The sequence below is a fragment of the Ranitomeya imitator genome, chromosome 8 (genome assembly GCF_032444005.1).
Source record: "Ranitomeya imitator isolate aRanImi1 chromosome 8, aRanImi1.pri, whole genome shotgun sequence".
Lineage (NCBI taxonomy): Eukaryota > Metazoa > Chordata > Amphibia > Anura > Dendrobatidae > Ranitomeya > Ranitomeya imitator.
The window spans coordinates 106,345,114-106,367,972 of NC_091289.1; the positions used below are offsets into that span (position 1 = coordinate 106,345,114).

The 22,859-nt window shown below is 45.5% G+C and overlaps 1 protein-coding gene across 1 annotated transcript in view; it reads right to left on the reverse strand.

Moving 5' to 3' along the window:
- HMCN1 (hemicentin 1) overlaps positions 1–22,859 on the reverse strand; it is a 733,390-nt gene that overhangs the window by 621,062 nt on the left and 89,469 nt on the right. Inside the window, exons 4-5 of the mRNA XM_069737257.1 lie at positions 18,964–19,086; positions 10,221–10,392 (exon numbers count right to left, since the gene is read on the reverse strand). Coding sequence (XP_069593358.1) covers positions 10,221–10,392; positions 18,964–19,086 — 295 coding nt within the window. The remainder of the gene's footprint in view (positions 1–10,220; positions 10,393–18,963; positions 19,087–22,859) is intronic.

Genomic DNA, 22,859 nt, shown 5'->3' on the forward strand with positions numbered 1-22,859 from the left:
AGCCTGAGAACCTAGCTCCGGATTCGCTAGAGTCTGTGCCTCCGGGCAAGACTTTTGTGCCCATTAATTTGCGACCGGAGGTTCTCTCTTGGGCTCATTCGTCCAGGGTGGGTGGACACTTTGGGACAAAGAGAACATCTAAGCTGCTGGCGAGGACGTACTGGTGGCCACATATGGTCCGAGATGTCAGAGATTATATTCAGGCATGTGTCTCCTGCGCCAAAAATAAATCTCCTCGTCAACGACCAGCTGGGTTACTCTATCCCTTGCCGGTGGCAGACAGGCCGTGGGAGATGGTCGGAATGGACTTTGTTGTAGGTTTACCCAAGTCTCGTGGCTGTACCATCATTGCCTTGGCAGCGTTGTTCATAAAACACATCTTCCGCCTACACGGTATGCCGGACAAAATTGTCAGTGACCGGGGTCCCCAGTTTGCATCTCAGTTCTGGAGAGAGCTTTGTCGTCTTCTCAGCATTGAGTTAAATCTCTCTTCTGCATATCATCCCGAGACGAATGGGTTGGTAGAGAGGGACAACCAGACCTTGGTCACATATCTGCGACATTTTGTCTCAGCCAGGCAGGATGACTGGGCATCCTTGCTATCGTGGGCGGAGTTTGCACTGAACAACGCCGTAGTCGACACCACTGGACAAACCCCATTCCTCCTAAACTATGGTCCGCATCCGCGGGTACCTGTGCCTATTCCCGTGTCTTCCGCCGACTTCAGGATGGCAGACTGGGCTGTGGAGGCACAGGATATTTGGGACCGCACTCAGGATGCCATTCGGGCCTCCAAGGAGAGAATGAGGTCCTCCGCCGATACACATCGGTGCCCCGCTCCAACCTTTGCTCCTGGCGACTTGGTGTGGCTCTCTGCCCGTAACATCAGGCTGCGAGTTGAGTCCACTAAGTTTGCTCCTCGCTACTTGGGTCCCTTGTTATGATCCGGTGACCTTGGAGCTGCATGAGAACTTTCACTGGAGAAAGTGGCCACTATACTGACCGCAAACCTGAACTTAACACCGCAACTAGAAGTAGCCGTGGAGTGTACCTAACACACCTAGACACCTCGTCACAGCCGGAGGACTAAATACCCCTAAAGATGGAAATCGGAATACTGTCTTGCCTCAGAGAAAATCCCCAAAGGATAGACAGCCCCCCACAAATATTGGCGGTGAGTCGGAGAGGAAAAAACATACACAGGCCGAAAAAACAGGATTGAGCACAGGAGGCCACTCTAGCTAGATAGGACAGGATAGGACAGAGTTCTGTGCGGTCAGTATTAAAACCCTTCAAAAAATCCACAGCAGAATGTACAAAAAACTTCCTACATCTAACTAAAGATGTAGGAGCGTATATCTGCAACACCAGTGAAACCAACCAGACTGAGAAAACACAGACACAGTCTATAATCTGGACAAAAGAAAAACAAACGAACAGTACTGAAAATAAGCACACTGCATGTGTGCCACAGGAAAAGAAACAGACACTTATCTTTGCTGAACTGGCAGATAAGCAGGAGAGGCCAGGCAGAGATCCAACACTTCCAGAGAAACATTGACAACTGGCAGGGGCTAAAGGATCCTGCACACCTAAATATCCCAGTCAGAATTGTAATTATCCGATACACCTGGCCAGGACTGCGAGTCAGAGACAACTGCATTCCCACCAACAACCACTGGAGGGAACCCAAGAGCAGAATTCACAACAGTCCCTTCAAGGTCCTCGAACAGGTTAACCCTGTGATCTATCGTTTAGCCCTTCCGCCATGCCTGGGAATCACCCACACCTTTCATGTGTCCCTCTTGAAACCCGTATACATGTCCCGGTTTTCCGAGTCATCTGCTGGGACATCGGGTTCGTCTACGGACGATTACGAGGTGAACGCTGTTTGGGGTGCAAGGTGGTACATGGCAAAAAATTTTATTTGGTGGGCTGGAAGGGTTATGGTCCTGAGGACAGGTCTTGGGGGCCTGCAGAGCACATTCGGGCTCCACAGCTCATTGCTGCTTTCGAGCGTAGCGAGGTCCAAGGAGGGGGGCCCTAGGAGGGGGGTATTGTTAGGGGTCGAGTTCCCGCCTCTGCACAGGGGGAATCTCGGGCCATCTCCGCTGCGGTCTCCCATTCTTCTCCTGCTGCAGTGGAGCCTGCTCGGCAGAGATGTCGGTCCCAGCGTCTTGCTAGGTCTGACTCTGTATAAAGAGTTACTGCTGCTTTTCCTGCTTCTGCCATTGAAGTCAGTGCTGGGCAGCGGCGAGCGGACGCTTCTAGGCTTAAGTCCTGCTTTTCTCGTTCTGAGCATGCCCAGAGTAAGATCTCTCAGTGGAGGGTCACATGTTCAGACACTGCAGCTAAATCCATTGGTCCTTCTAGGAAGGTCCTGTAGGTGCTGCAACTATTTAAGGCTCACATGGCCGCACAGCCATGTGCTAGTGTCTTTCCAAGTTATGTGCTTTGCGCCTGTGTGGTCATATAAGACTGTGTTCAGGGACCGGCTGAAATAAGCCCCTAGAATGCTGACACCTCTGGCGAGGAGATTGTGTTTGTATGTATTCAGGGACCAGGCTGAAATAAGCCCCTAGAATGCTGGCACCTCCGGCGAAGAGTTTTGTGTGCGTGCATGACCACTGACTACCCTCATTTGGGTAGTTAGCCTGTGCCTCTGTGAAAGTCTAACAGGGTGCAGTGCTTTGCTGCTCTGTGGGGTAACAGAGCTAGTTCATACCGCCATATAGTGGGGTAAGCGCGGCCCTGCGCTTAGTAACCCGATGTTTACCCTGGTTACCGGGGACCTCGAGATCGTTGGTCGCTGGAGAGCTGTCTGTGTGACAGCTCTCCAGCGACCAAACAGCGACGCTGCAGCGATCAACATCGTTGTCGGTATCGCTGCAGCGTCGCTTAGTGTGACGGTACCCTTAGACTCAATTTAACACCTGGATTTATGAGTCACTACATGGAAACAATTCACACCTCCACCAGACAGACTCCAGATAACTAAAAACATAATTCCCACTGCCTCTCCGTTTGTAAAGGTACCGTCACACTAAGCAACGCTGCAGCGATACCGACAACGATCCGGATCGCTGCAGCGTCGCTGTTTGGTCGCTGGAGAGCTGTCACACAGACCGCTCTCCAGCGACCAACGATCCCGAGGTCCCCGGTAACCAGGGTAAACATCGGGTAACTAAGCGCAGGGCCGCGCTTAGTAACCCGATGTTTACCCTGGTTACCATCGTAAAAAAACAAACAGTACATACTTACATTCAGCTGTCTGTCCCTTGCCGTCTGTTTGCTGCACTGACTGCTGGCCGTAAAGTGAAAGCAGAGCACAGCCACAGCGGTGAGTCACCGCTGTGTGACTCACCGCTGTGCTGTGCTTTCACTTTCACTTTGCGGCCAGCAGTCAGTGCAGCAAACAGACGGCAAGGGACAGACAGCTGAATGTAAGTATGTACTGTTTGTTTTTTTACGCTGGTAACCAGAGTAAACATCGGGTTACTAAGCGCGGCCCTGCGCTTAGTTACCCGATGTTTACCCTGGTTACCAGTGAAGACATCGCTGAATCGGTGTCACACACACCGATTCAGCGATGTCTGCGGGGAGTCCAGCGACGAAATAAAGTTCTGGACTTTCTTCCCCGACCAGCGATCTCCCAGCAGGGGCCTGATCGCTGCTGCCTGTCACACTGGACGATATCGCTAGCGAGGACGCTGCAACGTCACGGATCGCTAGCGATATCGTCTAGTGTGACAGTACCTTAAGAAAATGCCTAATTTGATTTCCTTGGCTTATCTTTAGGAGGCATCACACCTACCACCCCCTGAACAAATATCCTACTCTAGTATTCTTTTAAAGTTGTGCTTTTTTCTTATTAATCTATTTGTAATCTTGCCTGAAGAAGGAGCCACTGTGCTCTGATAGCTTGCAAACATATTAATTTCTGGTTAGCCAATAAAGATATCACTCCTACAATACCTCGTACATACTCGCAGCCTATTATCTGATGTCCTTGATCCATGTAATGGTGAAATAAAGGACTTTTATCGCAACCCGATTTGGTGAGTGCCACATACGTACGCATTTTTCAAAGACTACTACATGATGTTGAGCACCGCAAGGAGCGTGTTACATACCACCTTTTGAGCGTAAATCGGACTAAGCATATTTTTTGTCGTTGGATCTATACACACTGTGCCGCTGCATCTGGTGCCGTTCTTTCTTCTTTTTTTCTTTTTGAGTTTACTCCTACAATACTTTTTTCATCATTGGGGAGAAAAAAATTCACATCATTTTTTCTGGCTAACACGGTACCACAATACAATTTGTTATTGTACATCAGTTTAAAGTAATATGAAAGTAATCATCAATTATCACTATCACCTATACAGATAACGGCTCACAGTCATCTTATGATCTTGTTGGATATATGTAAAATAGGGCTAAAATATAACGGTGTTTAATTAAAATATACATACATGTACTGACTACATTTGTAATGTAGAAAGGTCAGATACAGATCGCCAAAACCCCTGCGATGTACAATAAAAAATGATATTGTGGTAATGTTTTAGCCAGAAAATCAATGGAAATACATAAATATTTTCATCTAAAATAGTCCAAAGAATAATTTTAGCAGCAAGCCATAACATATTGCATACCACATTTTACAGACCCTTTTGTAAAATAAAACAAATGAAAGCAATCTCCAGCCTTTTTAACTACAAATTTTATTAGAAATGTCTTCAATAATTTATAAGCTAAGAATTTTTTTCAATTGCTATATAAAAAAAGTATACTAAAATCTTGCAGTTTTCAGCATGTTCTATAGAAATCACTTTACAGATGATTTAACCCCTTCATGACCCAGCCTATTTTGACCTTAAAGACCTTGCCGTTTTTTGCAATTCTGACCAGTGTCCCTTTATGAGGTAATAACTCAGGAACGCTTCAATGGATCCTAGCGGTTCTGAGATTGTTTTTTCGTGACATATTGGGCTTCATGTTAGTGGTAAATTTAGGTCAATAAATTCTATGTTTATTTGTGATAAAAACGGAAATTTGGCGAAAATTTTGAAAATTTCGCAATTTTCACATTTTGAATTTTTATTCTGTTAAACCAGAGAGGTATGTGACACAAAATAGTTAATAAATAACATTTCCCACACCTCTACTTTACATCAGCACAATTTTGGAAACAAAATTTTTTTTTGCTAGGAAGTTATAAGGGTTAAAATTTGACCAGCGATTTCTCATTTTTACAACGAAATTTACAAAACCATTTTTTTTAGGGACCACCTCACATTTGAAGTCAGTTTGAGGGGTCTATATGGCTGAAAATACCCAAAAGTGACACCATTCTAAAAACTGCACTCCTCAAGGTGCACAAAACCACATTCCAGAAGTTTATTAACCCTTCAGGTGCTTCACAGCAGCAGAAGCAACATGGAAGGAAAAAATGAACATTTAACTTTTTAGTCACAAAAATGATTTTTCAGCAACAATTTTTGTATTTTCCCAATGGTAAAAGGAGAAACTGAACAACGAAAGTTGTTGTCCAATTTGTCCTGAGTACGCTGATACCTCATATGTGGGGGTAAACCACTGTTTGGGCGCACGGCAGGGCTTGGAAGGGAAGGAGCGCCATTTGACTTTTTGAATGAAAAATTGGCTGCACTCTTTAGCGGACACCATGTCAAGTTTGGAGAGCCCCCGTGTGCCTAAAAATTGGAGCTCCCCCACAAGTGACCCCATTTTGGAACCTAGACGCCCCAAGGAACTTATCTAGATGCATAGTGAGCATTTAAACCCCCAGGTGCTTCACAAATTGAGCCGTAAAAATGAAAAAGTACTATTTTTTCACAAAAAAAATTCTTTTAGCCTCAATTTTTTCATTTTCACATGGACAACAGGATAAAATGGATCCTAAAATTTGTTTGGCAATTTCTCCTGAGTACACCGATACCTCACATATGGGGGTAAACCACTGTTTGGGCACATGGTAAGGCTCGGAAGGGAAGGAGCGCCATTTGACTTTTTGAATGAAAAATTATCTCCATCGTTAGCGGACACCATGTCGCATTTGGAGAGCCCCTGTGTGCCTATGCAATGGAGCTCCCCCACAAGTGACCCCATTTTGGAAACTAGACCCCCCAAGGAACTTATCTAGATGCATACTGAGCACTTTAAACCCCCAGGTGCTTCACAGAAGTTTATAATGCAGGGCCATGAAAATAAAAAATAATTTTTCTTTTCTCAAAAATGATTTTTAGCCTGGAATTTCCTATTTTGCCAATGGTAATAGGAGAAATTGGACCACAAATATTGTTGTCCAGTTTCTCCTGAGTACGCAGATACCCCATATGTGGGGGTAAACCACTGTTTGGGCGCACGGCAGGGCTCAGAAGGGAAGGCACGCCATTTGGCTTTTTAAATGGAAAATTAGCTCCAATCATTAGCGGACACCATGTCGCGTTTGGAGAGCCCCTGTGTGCCTAAACATTGGAGATCCCCCACAAATGACCCCATTTTGGAAACTAGACCCCCAAAGGAACTAATCTAGATGTGTGGTGAGCACTTTGAACCCTCAAGTGCTTCACAGACGTTTATAACGCAGAGCCATGAAAATAAAAAAAAAATTCTTTTCTCAAAAATGATTTTTTTAGCCCGCAATTTTTTATTTTGCCAAGGGTAACAGGAGAAATTTGACCCCAAAAGTTGTTGTCCAGTTTCTCCTGAGTACGCTGATACCCAATATGTGGGGGTAAACCACTGTTTAGGCACATGCTGGGGCTCGGAAGTGAAGTAGTGACGTTTTGAAATGCAGACTTTGATGGAATGCTCTGTGGGTGTCACGTTGCGTTTGCAGAGCCCCTGATGTGGCTAAACAGTAGAAACCCCCCACAAGTGACCCCATTTTGGAAACTAGACCCCGAAAGGAACTTATCTAGATGTGAGGTGAGCACTTTGAACCCCCAAGTGCTTCACAGAAGTTCATAACACAGAGCAGTGAAAATAATAAATACGTTTTCTTTCCTCAAAAATAATTTTTTAGCCCAGAATTTTTTATTTTCCAAGGGTTACAGAAGAAATTGGACCACAAAAGTTGTTGTCCAGTTTCTCCTGAGTAAGCTTATACCCCATGTGTGGGGGTAAACCACTGTTTGGGCACACGTCAGGGCTCAGAAGGGAAGTAGTGACTTTTGAAATGCAGACTTTGATGGAATGGTCTGCGGACGTCATGTTGCGTTTGCAGAGCCCCTGGTGTGCCTAAACAGTAAAAACCCCCCACAAGTGACCCCATTTTGGAAACTAGACCCCCCAAGGAACTTATCTAGATATGTGGTGAGCACTTTGAACCCCCAAGTGCTTCACAGACATTTACAACGCAGAGCCGTGAAAATAAAAAATCATTTTTCTTTCCTCAAAAATGATGCTTTAGCAAGCAATTTTTTATTTTCTCAAGGGTAACAGGAGAAATTGGACCCCAGTAATTGTTGCGCAGTTTGTCCTGAGTATGCTGGTACCCCATATGTGGGGGTAAACCACTGTTTGGGCACACGTCGGGGCTCGGAAGTGAGGGAGCACCATTTGACTTTTTGAATACAAGATTGGCTGGAATCAATGGTGGCACCATGTTGCGTTTGGAGACCCCCTGATGTGCCTAAACAGTGGAAACCCCTCAATTCTAACTCCAACACACCCCTAAACCTTATCCCAACTGTAGCCGTAACCCTAATCACAACCCTAACCCCAACACACCCGTAACCCCAACACACCCCTAACCCTAACCACAACCCTAATTCCAACCCAACCCTAACCCTAAGGCTATGTGCCAGCGTTGTGGATTCGTATGAGATTTTTCAGCACCATTTTTGAAAAATCCGTGGGTAAAAGGCACTGCGTTTTACCTGCGGATTTACCGCGGATTTCCAGTGTTTTTTGTGCGGATTTCACCTGCGGATTCCTATTGAGGAACAGGTGTAAAACGCTGCGGAATCCGCACAAAGAATTGACATGCTGCGGAAAATACAACGCAGCGTTCCCGCGCGGTATTTTCCGCACCATGGGCACAGCGGATTTGGCTTTCCATATGTTTACATGGTACTGTAAACCTGATGGAAAACTGCTGCGAATCCGCAGCGGCCAATCCGCTGCGGATCCGCAGCCAAATCCGCAGCGTGTGCACATAGCCTAATTCTAAAGGTATGTGCACACGCTGCGGAAAACGCTGCGGATCCGCAGCAGTTTTCCATGATCTTACAGTTCAATGTAAACCTATGGGAAACAAAAATCGCTGTACAGATTCTGCGGAAAAACTGCACGGAAACGCAGCGGTTTACATTCCGCAGCATGTCACTTCTTTCTGCGGATTCCGCAGCGGTTTTACAACTGCTCCAATAGAAAATCGCAGTTGTAAAACCGCAGTGAAATGCACAGAAAAACCGCGGTAAATCCACAGCGGTTTTAGCACTGCAGATTTATCAAATCCTCTGCGGAAAAATCCGCATAGGACCAGAATACGTGTGCACATCCCGAACCCTACCCCTAACCCTACCCCTAACCCTACCCCTACCCCTAACCCTACCCCTAACCCTACCTCTAACCCTAACCCTACCCCTAACCCTAGTTCTTACCCCAACCTTAGTGGGAAAAAAAAAATATTTTTTTTTTATTGTCCCTATCTATGGGGGTGACAAAGGGGGGGGGGGTCATTTACTTTTTTTTTTATTTTGATCACTGAGATAGGTTATATCTCAGTGATCAAAATTCACTCTGGAACGAATCTGCCGGCCGGCAGATTCGGCGGGCGCACTGCACATGCGCCCGCCATTTTGGAAGATGGCGGCACCCAGGAAAGAAGATGGACGGACCCCGGGAGGCCAGGTAAGTATAAGGGGGGGGAGATCAGGGCACGGGGGGGCGTCGGAGCACGGGGGGGGGTGGATCGGAACACGGGGGGGTGGATTGGAGCACGGAGTGGGGAATCGCTGTGTGGGCGGGTGGATCAGAGCACGGGGGGGATCGCTGTGCGGGGGGGATCGCTGTGCGGGGGGGGATCGGAGTGCGGGGGGGTTTGATTGGAGCACGGGGGGTGTGATTGGAGCACGGGGGAGCGGACAGGAGGACGGGGGAGCGGAGCACAGGACGGAGGGGAGCGGACCACAGATCGGGGGGCGATCGGTGGAGTGGGGTGGGTGCACATTAGTGTTTCCAGCCATGGCCGATGATATTGCAGCATCGCCAAGGCTGGATTGTAATATTTCACCATTTTTTTAGGTGAAATATTACAAATCGCTCTGATTGGCAGTTTCACTTTCAACAGCCAATCAGAGCGATCGTAGCCACGGGGGGGTGAAGCCACCCCCCCTGGGCTAAACTACCACTCCCCCTGTCCCTGCAGATCGGGTGAAATGGGAGTTAACCCTTTCACCCGATCTGCAGGGACGCGATCTTTCCATGATGCATATGCTGCATCATGGGTCGGAATGGCACCGACTTTCATGACGCAGCGTATGCGTCAAAGGTCGGGAAGGGGTTAAAGATGCAAAATAAATAAATCACCAAACAACGACTGAAAAAATGCAATTTACTTTAGTGAAAAAAAAACAAAAATTTAGCAAAAATATAATCATCATCAATAACTATATACAAGACATGCCCAAAAATTTGGTTAACTGTGTTGACATTACGTGCATGTCTGAAAAAAAAAGACGAAGACTGCGAGAACGCAGGCTGGATCAGGGATTGACATATCATTGTTGCAATATTTGCGGCCAAATTGGGATCATAGAGGTAAGGGGGCCACTACCACCTCTAAATGAGGTGGAATTGATGAGCTATTTTCCAGCAAAGGTCCCATGTTTTTTCTTGCACAGTGACTCTTTTTTGTCTGTGTCCATCAGTGGGCAAGATAGTGAAAACAGTGACTCCTTTAGCTTCATTCAAGTGAATGGCTCCTTTGTGGATCCCATCAGAATAAATGTTTTGGGGGATTACAACAGAAACCCAAGCATAATCCTAGGTGAAGAGCACTGTGTGCACCTAACCTTAGATTAGTTAGGTCCTGACAATTGCTGGCTATGGTCCATGTGGCTGCTGTAAAACATATCGCTACATGCTTTGAAGGGAATATTAGGCAAACTGGCAGCCCCTTAACTGTTGTACAGAAATTAAAGCATATCGGAGATAGTTAACTACTTCATCCTTGTAAAGACCCTTACCAATTGGATCATAGAGTTCTATATCTGGAGACGGTCCGCTCAGCGACACAGTAACTTCCCGAAGACTTGGATCTAATGGAATTTCCCAGGTGTGTAAGGCACCAACCAAGTGGTCTGTAGACACAAGGTGAACTTTTGAGGCTTGAACTGCTTCCTCTACCCATTTTAATACCTGAATAAAGACATTTCATTATTATTACCGTTTGCTCCAAACATAAAAAGAATAAACACAATTTAATAGAGCTTCAAAACTGCTAATAATTCTACTTTCATTTTATGAAGATATTGTAAAAAGCTTGATTTTAAAATACAACAAATCACAATAAAAGACATAGTCGTAGACATAATGGTTACATGACTGGAAAGTTGATTAGCAGCTCACTCTGCACAAATGTGCTGCAGAGTATGGGGTTATTTAATTTGCTGTAGAAAACTGTTATGATTAGGTAATTCAGAACCACAATGGACCTTGAAGTTCAGAGCACACAAAGTGACCTGACAATAACCAAAAGACATAGGACGAGCTCTGAGACGTGGGAACTCTGCTGACCGCAATCCCTAATCCTATCCAACCACACTAGAGGCAGCCGTGGATTGCGCCTAACGCTCCCTATGCAACCCGGCACAGCCTGAGAAACTAGCTAGGCCTAAGATAGAAAAATAAGCCTACCTTGCCTCAGAGAAATACCCCAAAGGAAAAGGCAGCCCCCCACATATAATGACTGTGAGTAGAGATGAAAATACAAACGCAGAGATGAAATAGATTTAGCAAAGTGAGGCCCAACTTACTGAACAGACCGAAGATAGGAAAGATAACTTTGCGGTCAACACAAAACCCTACAAACAACCACGCAGAGGGGGCAAAAAGACCCTCCGCACCGACTAACGGTACGGAGGTGCTCCCTCTGCGTCCCAGAGCTTCCAGCAAGCCAGAAAAACCAATTAAGCAAGCTGGACAGAAAAAATAGCAAACAAAAATAACACAAGCAAAACTTAGCTTATGCAGAGCAGACAGGCAACAGGAACGATCCAGGAGGAAGCAAGACCAATACTAGAACATTGACTGGAGGCCAGGAGCAAAGCACTAGGTGGAGTTAAATAGAGCAGCACCTAACGACTTCACCACATCACCTGAGGAAGGAAACTCAGAAGCCGCAGTACCACTCACCTCCACCAACGGAAGCTCATAGACAGAATCAGCCGAAGTACCACTTGTGACCACAGGAGGGAGCTCTGCCACAGAATTCACAACAGTACCCCCCCCTTGAGGAGGGGCCACCGAACCCTCACCAGAGCCCCCAGGCCGACCAGGATGAGCCATATGAAAGGCACAAACAAGATTGGCAGCATGGACATCAGAGGCAAAGACCCAGGAATTATCTTCCTGACCATAACCCTTCCACTTAACCAGATACTGGAGTTTCCGTCTCGAAACACGAGAATCCAAAATCTTCTCCACAATATACTCCAACTCCCCCTCCACCAAAACCGGGGCAGGAGGATCAACAGATGGAACCATAGGTGCCACGTATCTCCGCAACAATGACCTATGGAATACGTTATGGATGGAAAAAGAAAATGGAAGGGTCAAACGAAAAGACACAGGATTAAGAACCTCAGAAATCCTATACGGACCAATGAAACGAGGCTTAAACTTAGGAGAGGAAACCTTCATAGGAATATGGCGAGATGACAACCAAACCAAATCCCCAACACGAAGTCGGGGACCCACACAGCGTCTGCGATTAGCGAAACGTTGAGCCTTCTCCTGGGACAAGGTCAAATTGTCCACTACATGAGTCCAAATCTGCTGTAACCTGTCCACCACCGTATCCACACCAGGACAGTCCGAAGACTCAACCTGCCCTGAAGAGAAACGAGGATGGAACCCAGAGTTGCAGAAAAACGGCGAAACCAAGGTAGCCGAGCTGGCCCGATTATTAAGGGCGAACTCAGCAAAAGGCAAGAAGGACACCCAATCATCCTGATCAGCAGAAACAAAGCATCTCAGATATGTTTCCAAGGTCTGATTGGTTCGTTCGGTCTGGACATTAGTCTGAGGATGGAAAGCCGAGGAAAAAGACAAATCAATGCCCATCCTAGCACAAAAAGCTCGCCAAAACCTCGAAACAAACTGGGAACCTCTGTCAGAAACGATGTTCTCTGGAATGCCATGTAAACGAACCACATGCTGGAAGAACAATGGCACCAAATCAGAGGAGGAAGGTAATTTAGACAAGGGTACCAAATGGATCATCTTAGAGAAGCGATCACAAACCACCCAAATGACCGACATTTTTTGAGAGACGGGGAGATCCGAAATAAAATCCATAGAGATATGTGTCCAAGGCCTCTTCGGGACCGGCAAGGGCAAAAGCAACCCACTGGCACGAGAACAGCAGGGCTTAGCCCGAGCACAAATCCCATAGGACTGCACAAAAGAACGCACATCCCGCGACAGAGACGGCCACCAAAAGGATCTAGCCACTAAATCTCTGGTACCAAAGATTCCAGGATGACCAGCCAACACCGAACAATGAACCTCAGAGATAACTTTATTCGTTCACCTATCAGGGACAAACAGTTTCTCCGCTGGGCAACGATCAGGTTTATTAGCCTGAAATTTTTGCAGCACCCGCCGCAAATCAGGGGAGATGGCAGACAAAATTACTCACTCTTTGAGAATACCCGCCGGCTCAGACAAACCCGGAGAATCGTGCACAAAATTCCTAGACAGGGCATCCGCCTTCACATTTTTAGAGCCCGGAAGGTACGAAACCACAAAGTTAAAACGGGAGAAAAACAGCGACCAACGAGCCTGTCTAGGATTCAACCGTTTGGCAGACTCGAGATAAGTCAAGTTCTTGTGATCAGTCAAGACCACCATGCGATGCTTAGCTCCTTCAAGCCAATGACGCCACTCCTCGAATGCCCACTTCATGGCCAGCAACTCTCGATTGCCAACATCATAATTTCGTTCAGCAGGCGAAAACTTCCTGGAAAAGAAGGCGCATGGTTTCATCACCGAGCAATCAGAACTTCTCTGCGACAAAACAGCCTCCGCTCCAATTTCAGAAGCATCAACCTCGACCTGGAACGGAAGCGAAACATCTGGTTGACACAACACAGGGGCAGAAGAAAAACGACGCTTTAACTCTTGAAAAGCTTCCACAGCAGCAGAAGACCAATTGACCACATCAGCACCCTTTTTGGTCAAATCGGTCAATGGTTTAGCAATACTAGAAAAATTACAGATGAAGCGACAATAAAAATTAGCAAAGCCCAGGAACTTTTGCAGACTCTTCAGAGATGTCGGCTGAGTCCAATCATAGATGGCCTGGACCTTAACAGGGTCCATCTCGATAGTAGAAGGGGAAAAAATGAACCCCAAAAATGAAACCTTCTGAACACCAAAGAGACACTTTGATCCCTTCACAAACAAAGAATTAGCACGCAGGACCTGGAACACCATTCTGACCTGCTTCACATGAGACTCCCAATCATCCGAGAAGACCAAAATATCATCCAAGTATACAATCAGGAATTTATACAGGTACTCTCGGAAGATGTCATGCATAAAGGACTAAAACACCGATGGAACATTGGCAAGTCCGAAAGGCATAACTAGGTACTCAAAATGACCCTCGGGCATATTAAATGCAGTTTTCCATTCATCGCCCCTCTTAATACGCACAAGATTATACGCACCACGAAGATCTATCTTGGTGAACCAACTAGCCCCCTTGATCCAAGCAAACAAATCAGATAGCAGCGGCAAGGGGTACTGAAATTTGACCGTGATTTTATTTAGAAGGTGGTAATCTATACAAGGTCTCAGCGAACCATCCTTCTTAGCCACAAAAAAGAACCCCGCTCCCAATGGCGACGATGACGGGCGAATATGACCTTTCTCCAAGGACTCCTTCACGTAACTCCGCATAGCGGCGTGCTCAGGTACAGATAAATTAAACAGTCGACCTTTAGGAAACTTACTACCAGGAATCAAATCGATAGCACAATCACAATCCCTATGCGGAGGTAGGGCATTGGACTTGGGCTCATCAAATACATCCCGGTAATCAGACAAGAACTCTGGGACCTCAGAAGGGGTGGATGACGAAATAGACAGAAATGCGACATCATCATGTACCCCCTGACAACCCCAGCTGGACACAGATATTGATTTCCAATCTAATACTGGGTTATGGACTTGTAGCCATGGCAACCCCAACACGACCACATCATGCAGATTATGCAACACCAGAAAGCGAATATCCTCCTGATGTGCAGGAGCCATGCACATGGTCAGCTGGGTCCAGTACTGAGGCTTATTCTTGGCCAAAGGCGTAGCATCAATTCCTCTCAATGGAATAGGACACTGCTGCAAGGGCTCCAAGAAAAACCCACAACGCCTAGCATACTCCAAGTCCATCAAATTCAGGGCAGCGCCTGAATCCACAAATGCCATGACAGAATAAGATGACAAAGAGCAGATCAAAGTAACGGACAAAAGAAATTTTGACTGTACCGTACCAATGGTGGCAGACCTAGTGAACCGCTTAGTGCGCTTAGGACAATCGGAGATAGCATGAGTGGAATCACCACAGTAGAAACACAGCCCATTCTGACGTCTGTGTTCTTGCCGTTCAACTCTGGTCAAAGTCCTATCGCACTGCATAGGCTCAGGTTTATGCTCGGATAATACCGCCAAATGGTGCACAGATTTACGCTCACGCAAGCGTCGACCGATCTGAATGGCCAAAGACATAGACTCATTCAGACCAGCAGGCATGAGAAATCCCACCATGACATCCTTAAGGGCTTCAGAGAGACCCTTTCTGAAAATAGATGCCAGCGCACCTTCATTCCATTGAGTGAGCACGGACCACTTTCTAAACTTCTGACAATAAATCTCTATCTCATCCTGACCCTGACACAGAGCCAGCAAATTTTTCTCTGCCTGATCCACCGAATTAGGTTCATCGTACAGCAATCCGAGCGCCAGGAAAAACGCATCAATATTACATAATGCAGGATCTCCTGGCGCAAGGGAAAATGCCCAGTCTTGAGGGTCGCCACGTAATAAAGAAATAATGATCCTAACTTGTTGAACTGGGTCACCAGAGGAGCGAGGTTTCAAAGCCAGAAACAGTTTACAATTATTTTTGAAACTCAGAAATTTAGCTCTATCTCCAGAAAACAAATCAGGAATAGGAATTCTTGGTTCTAACATAGAATTCTGAACCACAAAGTCTTGAATATTTTGTACTCTTGCAGTGAGATGATCCACACATGAAGACAGACCTTTAATGTCCATCACTACACCTGTGTCCTGAACCACCCAAATGTCTAGGGGGAAAAAAAGGCAAAACACAGTGCAAAGAAAAAAAAATGGTCTCAGAACTTCTTTTTTCCCTCTATTGAGAAGCATTAGTACTTTGGGCCTCCAGTACTGTTATGATTAGGTAATTCAGAACCACAATGGACCTTGAAGTTCAGAGCACACAAAGTGACCTGGCAATAACCAAAAGACATAGGACGAGCTCTGAGACGTGGGAACTCTGCTGACCGCAATCCCTAATCCTATCCAACCACACTAGAGGCAGCCGTGGATTGCGCCTAACGCTCCCTATGCAACTCGGCACAGCCTGAGAAACTAGCTAGGCCTAAGATAGAAAAATAAGCCTACCTTGCCTCAGAGAAATACCCCAAAGGAAAAGGCAGCCCCCTACATATAATGACTGTGAGTAGAGATGAAAATACAAACGCAGAGATGAAATAGATTTAGCAAAGTGAGGCCCAACTTACTGAACAGACCGAAGATAGGAAAGATAACTTTGCGGTCAACACAAAACCCTACAAACAACCACGCAGAGGGAGCAAAAAGACCCTATGCACCGACTAACGGTACGGAGGTGCTCCCTCTGCGTCCCAGAGCTTCCAGCAAGCCAGAAAAAACCAATTAAGCAAGCTGGACAGAAAAAATAGCAAACAAAAATAACACAAGCAAAACTTAGCTTATGCAGAGCAGACAGGCAACCGAAACGATCCAGGAGGAAGCAAGACCAATACTAGAACATTGACTGGAGGCCAGGAGCAAAGCACTAGGTGGAGTCAAATAGAGCAGCACCTAACGACTTCACCACATCACCTGAGGAAGGAAACTCAGAAGCCGCAGTACCACTCACCTCCACCAACGGAAGCTCATAGACAGAATCAGCCGAAGTACCACTTGTGACCACAGGAGGGAGCTCTGCCACAGAATTCACAACAGAAAACCTACTTTCAAAAGCCATATCAGTGAGTCCAGGGTTAAAAACATAGGTTCTCCATTCAGGGCCTTTATCCATAACCCTGGTAGTAGCCACAGTGAGCATCTCTCTCTCTCTTTCCCTTACTCTGTCTCTGCTGAGCTTTTCTGTGCATTGCATGGACATTGATTTCAGAAGGATTTGATTATTATTTTGCTTCATCTGTGATGGCAATGGAGGGAAATGTAACACTTGCTGAAACTGAATTCAGCTTATTACTTGGGTTCCAATCAGTTGGACGCCCTGAGCTCATCTTTGAGGGACCTGGACAAATAAATAACATATATTACTGCATCCTAATGTCCAATTCACAATTACAGATGATGGCCAGCAATCAAGCTCTATTGTTCCACTTCACATTTTTTGATGACACACACTGTGGCAATGTTTGGTTCTCTTTCATTTCCAATAAAATGTGAATAAGTTCTGCTCAAGTTCTTTCATGTGCAGTGAGGTCAACTAAGGCTGAGCTGAACTGTGACAAGCATGGATAAGCAGACCAAGCCGCTAATATTTTATGCACAATAATCCAGACCCATGAAATGATCAGGCTAGGACAGGCCTGTATATGTGAACCCATAAAAATATGCCAGACAGCCTCAGTGTTTGCATTTACAAAACTCAAGGAAAATATTTGTAGTAAACTTCCCTCCATTGACCTGTGGCCTGTAGCAGCAAGAATTCGGAAAACTGTTTAGCAATTCTGTTGTTGCTTGATTTAAGTCCGTTTGTCCTTGTTGCCATAAACAGTGGGAACATTCCACTGAACGTTTCCTTCCATTGTAAACAAGACTTGAGACATACCATATATTTTGGGATGAGATCAATCTTCAAGCTTTTTCTTTGTCATTATTTACACTCGTGATAGCACTGACACTTGTTTGGATTATGAACCATATAGTTTACACTTCATTTTATTCATTACAGATATATGTTTTTCAGTGTCTTTGGTTGTCATTTTTAGCATTGGATAGTATATATTTATTATAAATAGAAACTCATGTAATGCAGCTGAACACAGATGGGGGAATTCCAAAATAAAATACTTTCCACAATGTACCAAAAGCAGCAAAAAATGTAATCATCCTAAAATAGAGCATATTACGCAATGCTCCAAAAATGCTTAAAAAAGTTATCACTCTGTATTACAGGGAACAGAGGACAACTCAGCTGTGCAAATTAGTAAAGACAACGGTATTATTCTAACACCCTGCAGTAATTATAAAGTGAACCTGTCAGCACGATTTTATCATGTAAAGTAAAGCCATGGCTATAATGGTGCAGTAATACTGATTACATTGATATCTTTGGTGAATAAATCCGCGTTGCAGTTCTTCATTAATCAGCATTTGAAGTTTTCTGCTAATGAGGTTTCGGTCCTCAGGGGCCGGACTGTGGACTTTAAATGGTGGTTAAAGAAGAACAACAAAGCAGATTTCTCCACCAACGGTATCAATGTAATCAGTATAAGGGCTCATACTTACTTGCACGAAACTCGGATGAGTCTCGCACGGCAATACCCGGCACTGCTGCCGGCACTCAGATCGGAGCGTGCGGCCGCATAGGAATACATACAGCCTCACGCTCCGCTCCTCTGTGCCAGGAGCAGTGCCGGGTATTGCTGTGCAAGACTCATCCGATTTTCGCGCAAGTGAGTATGAGCCTTTAGAGCGCCATTACAGCCACGTCTATACATTACAAAATCATGCTGACAGGTTCTCTGTAAACTGCTGACTTATCTTGTGAAATAATCAGACATATTCTATGTGCACACTGAGTATTTGCAGCCGATTTTTTGCAGTAGAAAACACTGGTGGCAGGAAAAATCCTGTTTTGAGCATTTTTTATGCATTTTTGTGTCTGCTTGTGATGCGTTTTTACTTGTCTTGCCTAGGTGAAAAATGCACACATTTGCTGAAACAATTGACATGCTGTGTATTAGAAAAAAACGCTTTGATTGTTCAAATCCACAAGGAAAAAGTAGGCAGCATAGGCATGAGATTTAAGAAATCCCATTCACTTTGCTGGTACTGTAAAATGCTGTTTTTTTCCATGGCAAAAATGCAGGGGGGAAAACAGCTGCAAATACGCATCATGTGAACAAGACCATATACTGTTTTTTAAATCGCATCAACGGCAGGTTTATGGTGTGACCTGCTGTCTGTCTTTTATCTGTGACATTTCCAATCTGTGACAAAGAGTCCTGCTGCTTTAAAAAAGGCAATGTGTATTTCATATTTTAGAAAGATTCGAGGCGGTAAGATTTAATGCAGATTTCAAAGTGAAATATGCACCAAAATAAGTGCAACCAAATCCACCATGCAAACATGCCATTCAGGGATTCATATAGCAGCAAATAATGGTGATTGTCAGAATCTGTATGTCTGGAATAATACCGGCATAGAACGAGGAGCCAATGTGGTCTACGTTACCTCATTAACCTGCTTTTTATCCAGGTGAAATACTTGGCCAGAACTTGTAGAAGCAATTTCCTCATATATCTTGTAGCCCACGTGGCTTCTGTCATCACAGTCTCCGGTCAATACAAAGACAACCTGTCGGGATACAATGGTAAGCGTGGGCTTCTAGTATCACAGTGTTAGAAATACCATGCAGGGAGGTAACAGAAAAGCAACATTAGGGCTCTGCCAACATTGGAAATTCATTGTCAAACTTTTTATGCTTGTTTGGTGTTAAGATGGAATCATTATCCAATGTAAGTAGCATATTTCAAAAACATTGGCAGTATTAACTTATTACATAGTAGTAGTACTATAAGGAAATATCATTCCTGGCTAATGCAAGTGAAAGTATATGACCTGTGTGTTTCCGCTCTCATGGTAATAATGTTTCAAGATATTTTTAATACATAATAATAATAATCTTTATTTATATAGCGCCAACATATTCCGCAGCGCTTTACAGTTTAACAGCTTCAATCACAACAGTCATAAGTAATAATGTTAACAATACAATAATTAAAGCAACACAAGCCGCCCCTGCTCGTGAGAGCTTACAATCTACAATGAGGTGGGGGAGATACAAGTACAGGTGTGTATTTACAATGATGTATTTACAATGATGGTCCAGCCATCTTCAGGGGGTGGGGGATAGATGGAAGTAGTGAATGGACTACACACAAACAAAATTACTGATTAGGGAACATGATAGGCCGCTCTGAACAAATGTGTTTTGAGGGAGCGCCTAAAACTATGCAAATTGTGGATGGTCCTAATTTTTTTGGGTAGAGCATTCCAGAGGATTGGCGCAGCACGGGAGAAGTCTTGTAGTCGGGAGTGGGAGGTACGGATTAGTGCAGAGGTTAGTCGAAAGTCATTTGCAGAGTGCAGAGGTCGGTTAGGCTGATAGACATAAATGAGGGAGGAGATGTAAGGGGGTGCCGCACTGTGAAGAGCTTTGTGGGTGAGAACAAGTACTTTGAATTGTATCCTGTAATGAATGGGCAGCCAGTGTAATGACTGGCGAAGAGCGGACGCGTTTGAGTAACGATTAGCTAGATAGACGACCCTGGCTTATGCATTAAGGATAGACTGGGGAGGGGAAAGTCGAGTGAGGGGGAGGCCAATTAATAGAGCATTACAGTAGTCCAGGTGGGAGTGGATCAGGGCGACCGTGAGGGTTTATGTTGTTTCTATAGTGAGAAAAGGGTGGATTCTAGAGATGTTCTTTAAGTGTAAGTGCAGCGCCCCAGAGTCCTGGTCGTTGCAGAAATGTTATTATTCCACCAGAGGGAGTGATGTTACGTCTGAAGGCAATGAAGGAGATTTTCTGTCTAGGTATCACAACCACAAAACACATTTCACACTCCAGTCTGCCAGGGGGAGCCATGCTTCTATCTATTAGGGCACTCCTCACACTTGGGTAAAACTGGTGGCTTGGTTAGGAAGTTAGTGAGTCAGCCTCGACCGAGTTTGTCAGAGGCTGGTTGGAGTGGGTTTCAGCCAGCTCCAGACTGCGGCCTGCGGAAGGCGAGGGTACACAGAGCTGCGCCTGCATCCCATGCGGCAGCATCCCAAGAAAGAGACATTGAAAGGAATTGTGTTGCAGTGAGTGAGAAACGAAGTCATAGCAAAATGAGAGGAATATCAGAGGGAGACCAGCTGGAAGCAGGCTGCCTCCTTCTGAAGCGCAGCACCGGTAGCCAGAACACCAAGGGAGTAAGGATCTCTATGCTTTACTTCAGAGACTGGCAGGACAGTTGATTCCACGTTGGCTGCCCAACCATATACCCAGGAGGCACGGTGGCAACTTGTGGGGGCCGGGGCGTCTCTAGGGTCCCTATAAAAAGCCTCAGGCCACCAGTCATACGGGTTTGTCCTATCCATCAGGGGGACAGAGAGGGAGAGATTTAACACCTACAATAGTTGTGAGGACCTCACGAGATACTCAGCAGGGAGAAACTACAACACTCAGGTGATAGAGGAAGGCTATTGAATTCCACCTGGATAAGGGGACTCTGGATTTGCCTTCAGACCGGCCGGACTCCGCCTGCCCCGTGATCTGGTGCTCTGAACTGTGGACGCTGAAGCCTTCAGTAAAGGTAAAGAGACTGCAACCTTGTGTCCTCGTTATTCACTGCGCCTTACATCATCCACCATCCACCATCTACATTCTGGGAAGCCCTGGGGATACACTTCACCTGCGGGAAGGTATACCATCTAGCTGCCATAACATCACCCCAGCGGACTCCTAAGCAGCATCGGTCACCCTGACCGAATACCACAGGTGGCATCACGATCATTATCCCTTTAAAGACCTTTCCCTCATTTTCAACAGACGTTCCCCTAGGGCCACGGACTGGGTCGGCCACTATGACATCCCCACTGATAACCAAAGGATTCGGTACCGAGAACCCCATTGCCCTACACAGGGGGCGCTCCATAAGCAGCACGAGTGGGCAAGAAATTGTATATGGGAGGTGAAGGAGAGATCGGAGTCAAACAGAACACCCAGACCGCGTGCCTGCGGCCAGGGTGTTATTATGGTGCCACCCACAGAGAGGGAAACTGTTGTGAATTCCGCTCTTGGGCTCCCTCCGGTGGTTGTAAGTGGCACTTTTGTGAGTTCTGCTCTTGGGCTCCCTCTTGTGGTTTCTAGTGGTATGGCTGCTCCTTGGAGTGAGCTGTCATCAGCTGCCTCCACTTATCGTCTCTTCTGCTCGGCTATTTAGGCCTGGCTCTTTCTTCAGCCAGTGCCACTTGTAAATGGTTCCTGGTTGGATTCACATCTCTTTGGAGTTCCCTGTTATCCTGACCAGTTCAGCAAAGCTAAGTTTTTGCTTGCTCTTTTCTGTCCATAGATTGTGGACTTATCCATTCTGTGCTTTCTATGTTTGTCCAGCTTATCAGTGTGAATTAATTCTGTCTTGCTGGAAGCTCTGGGGGGCAGATTTGCCCTCCACACCTTTAGTCAGGTGTGGAGATTTTTTTGTAAACTCTGTGTGGATTTTTGTAGTGTTTTATACTGACCGCACAGTATTCCATCCTGTCCTATCTATTTAGCTAGACTGGCCTCCTGTGCTCATCCTGGTTTCATTCTGTGTATGTCTTTTCCCTCTCCACTCACAGTCATTATATGTGGGGGGCTAATCTATCCTTTGGGGATTTTCTCTGAGGCAAGATGGCTTTCCTGCTTCTTTCTTTAGGGGTAGATAGCTCTTAGGCTGTGACGAAATGCCTAGGGAGAGTTAGGAGCATTCCACGGCTACTTCTAGTGTTGTGTTGAGCTTAGGGACTGCGGTCAGTACAGTTACCACTTCCTTCAGAGCTCGTTCCATGTTGCTCCTAGACCACCGTATCATAACAGTACAAGTGGCCAAAAATGAATGAAATGCATCTCAAAAGAAGGAAAAGAAAGTTCTGAACCATTATTTTTTCTGTGCTCTGGTTTGTCTTTGTTTTTCCTCTTGATATCTGGGTGGTTCAGGATATATGCTTTGGCATGGATGTTCAGGGTTTGTTTTCTCGTGTGGATCAATTTGCTGCAAGAGTACAGAGTATCCAGGACTATGTTGTCCAGACTCCGGCTTTAGAGCCTAGAATTCCTACTCCTGATTTGTTTTTTGGGGACAGATCCAAGTTTTTGAACTTTAAAAATAGCTGCAAATTGTTTTTTGCTTTGAAACCCTGTTCTTCTGGTGATCCCATTCAGCAAGTAAAAATCATCATATCCTTGCTGCGTGTTAACCCTCAGGACTGGGCTTTTTCTCTTGAAGCAGGGGATCCGGCATTATTGAATGTAGATGCATTTTTTCAAGCGCTCGGATTATTGTATGACGAACCTAATTCTGTGGATCATGCAGAAAAGA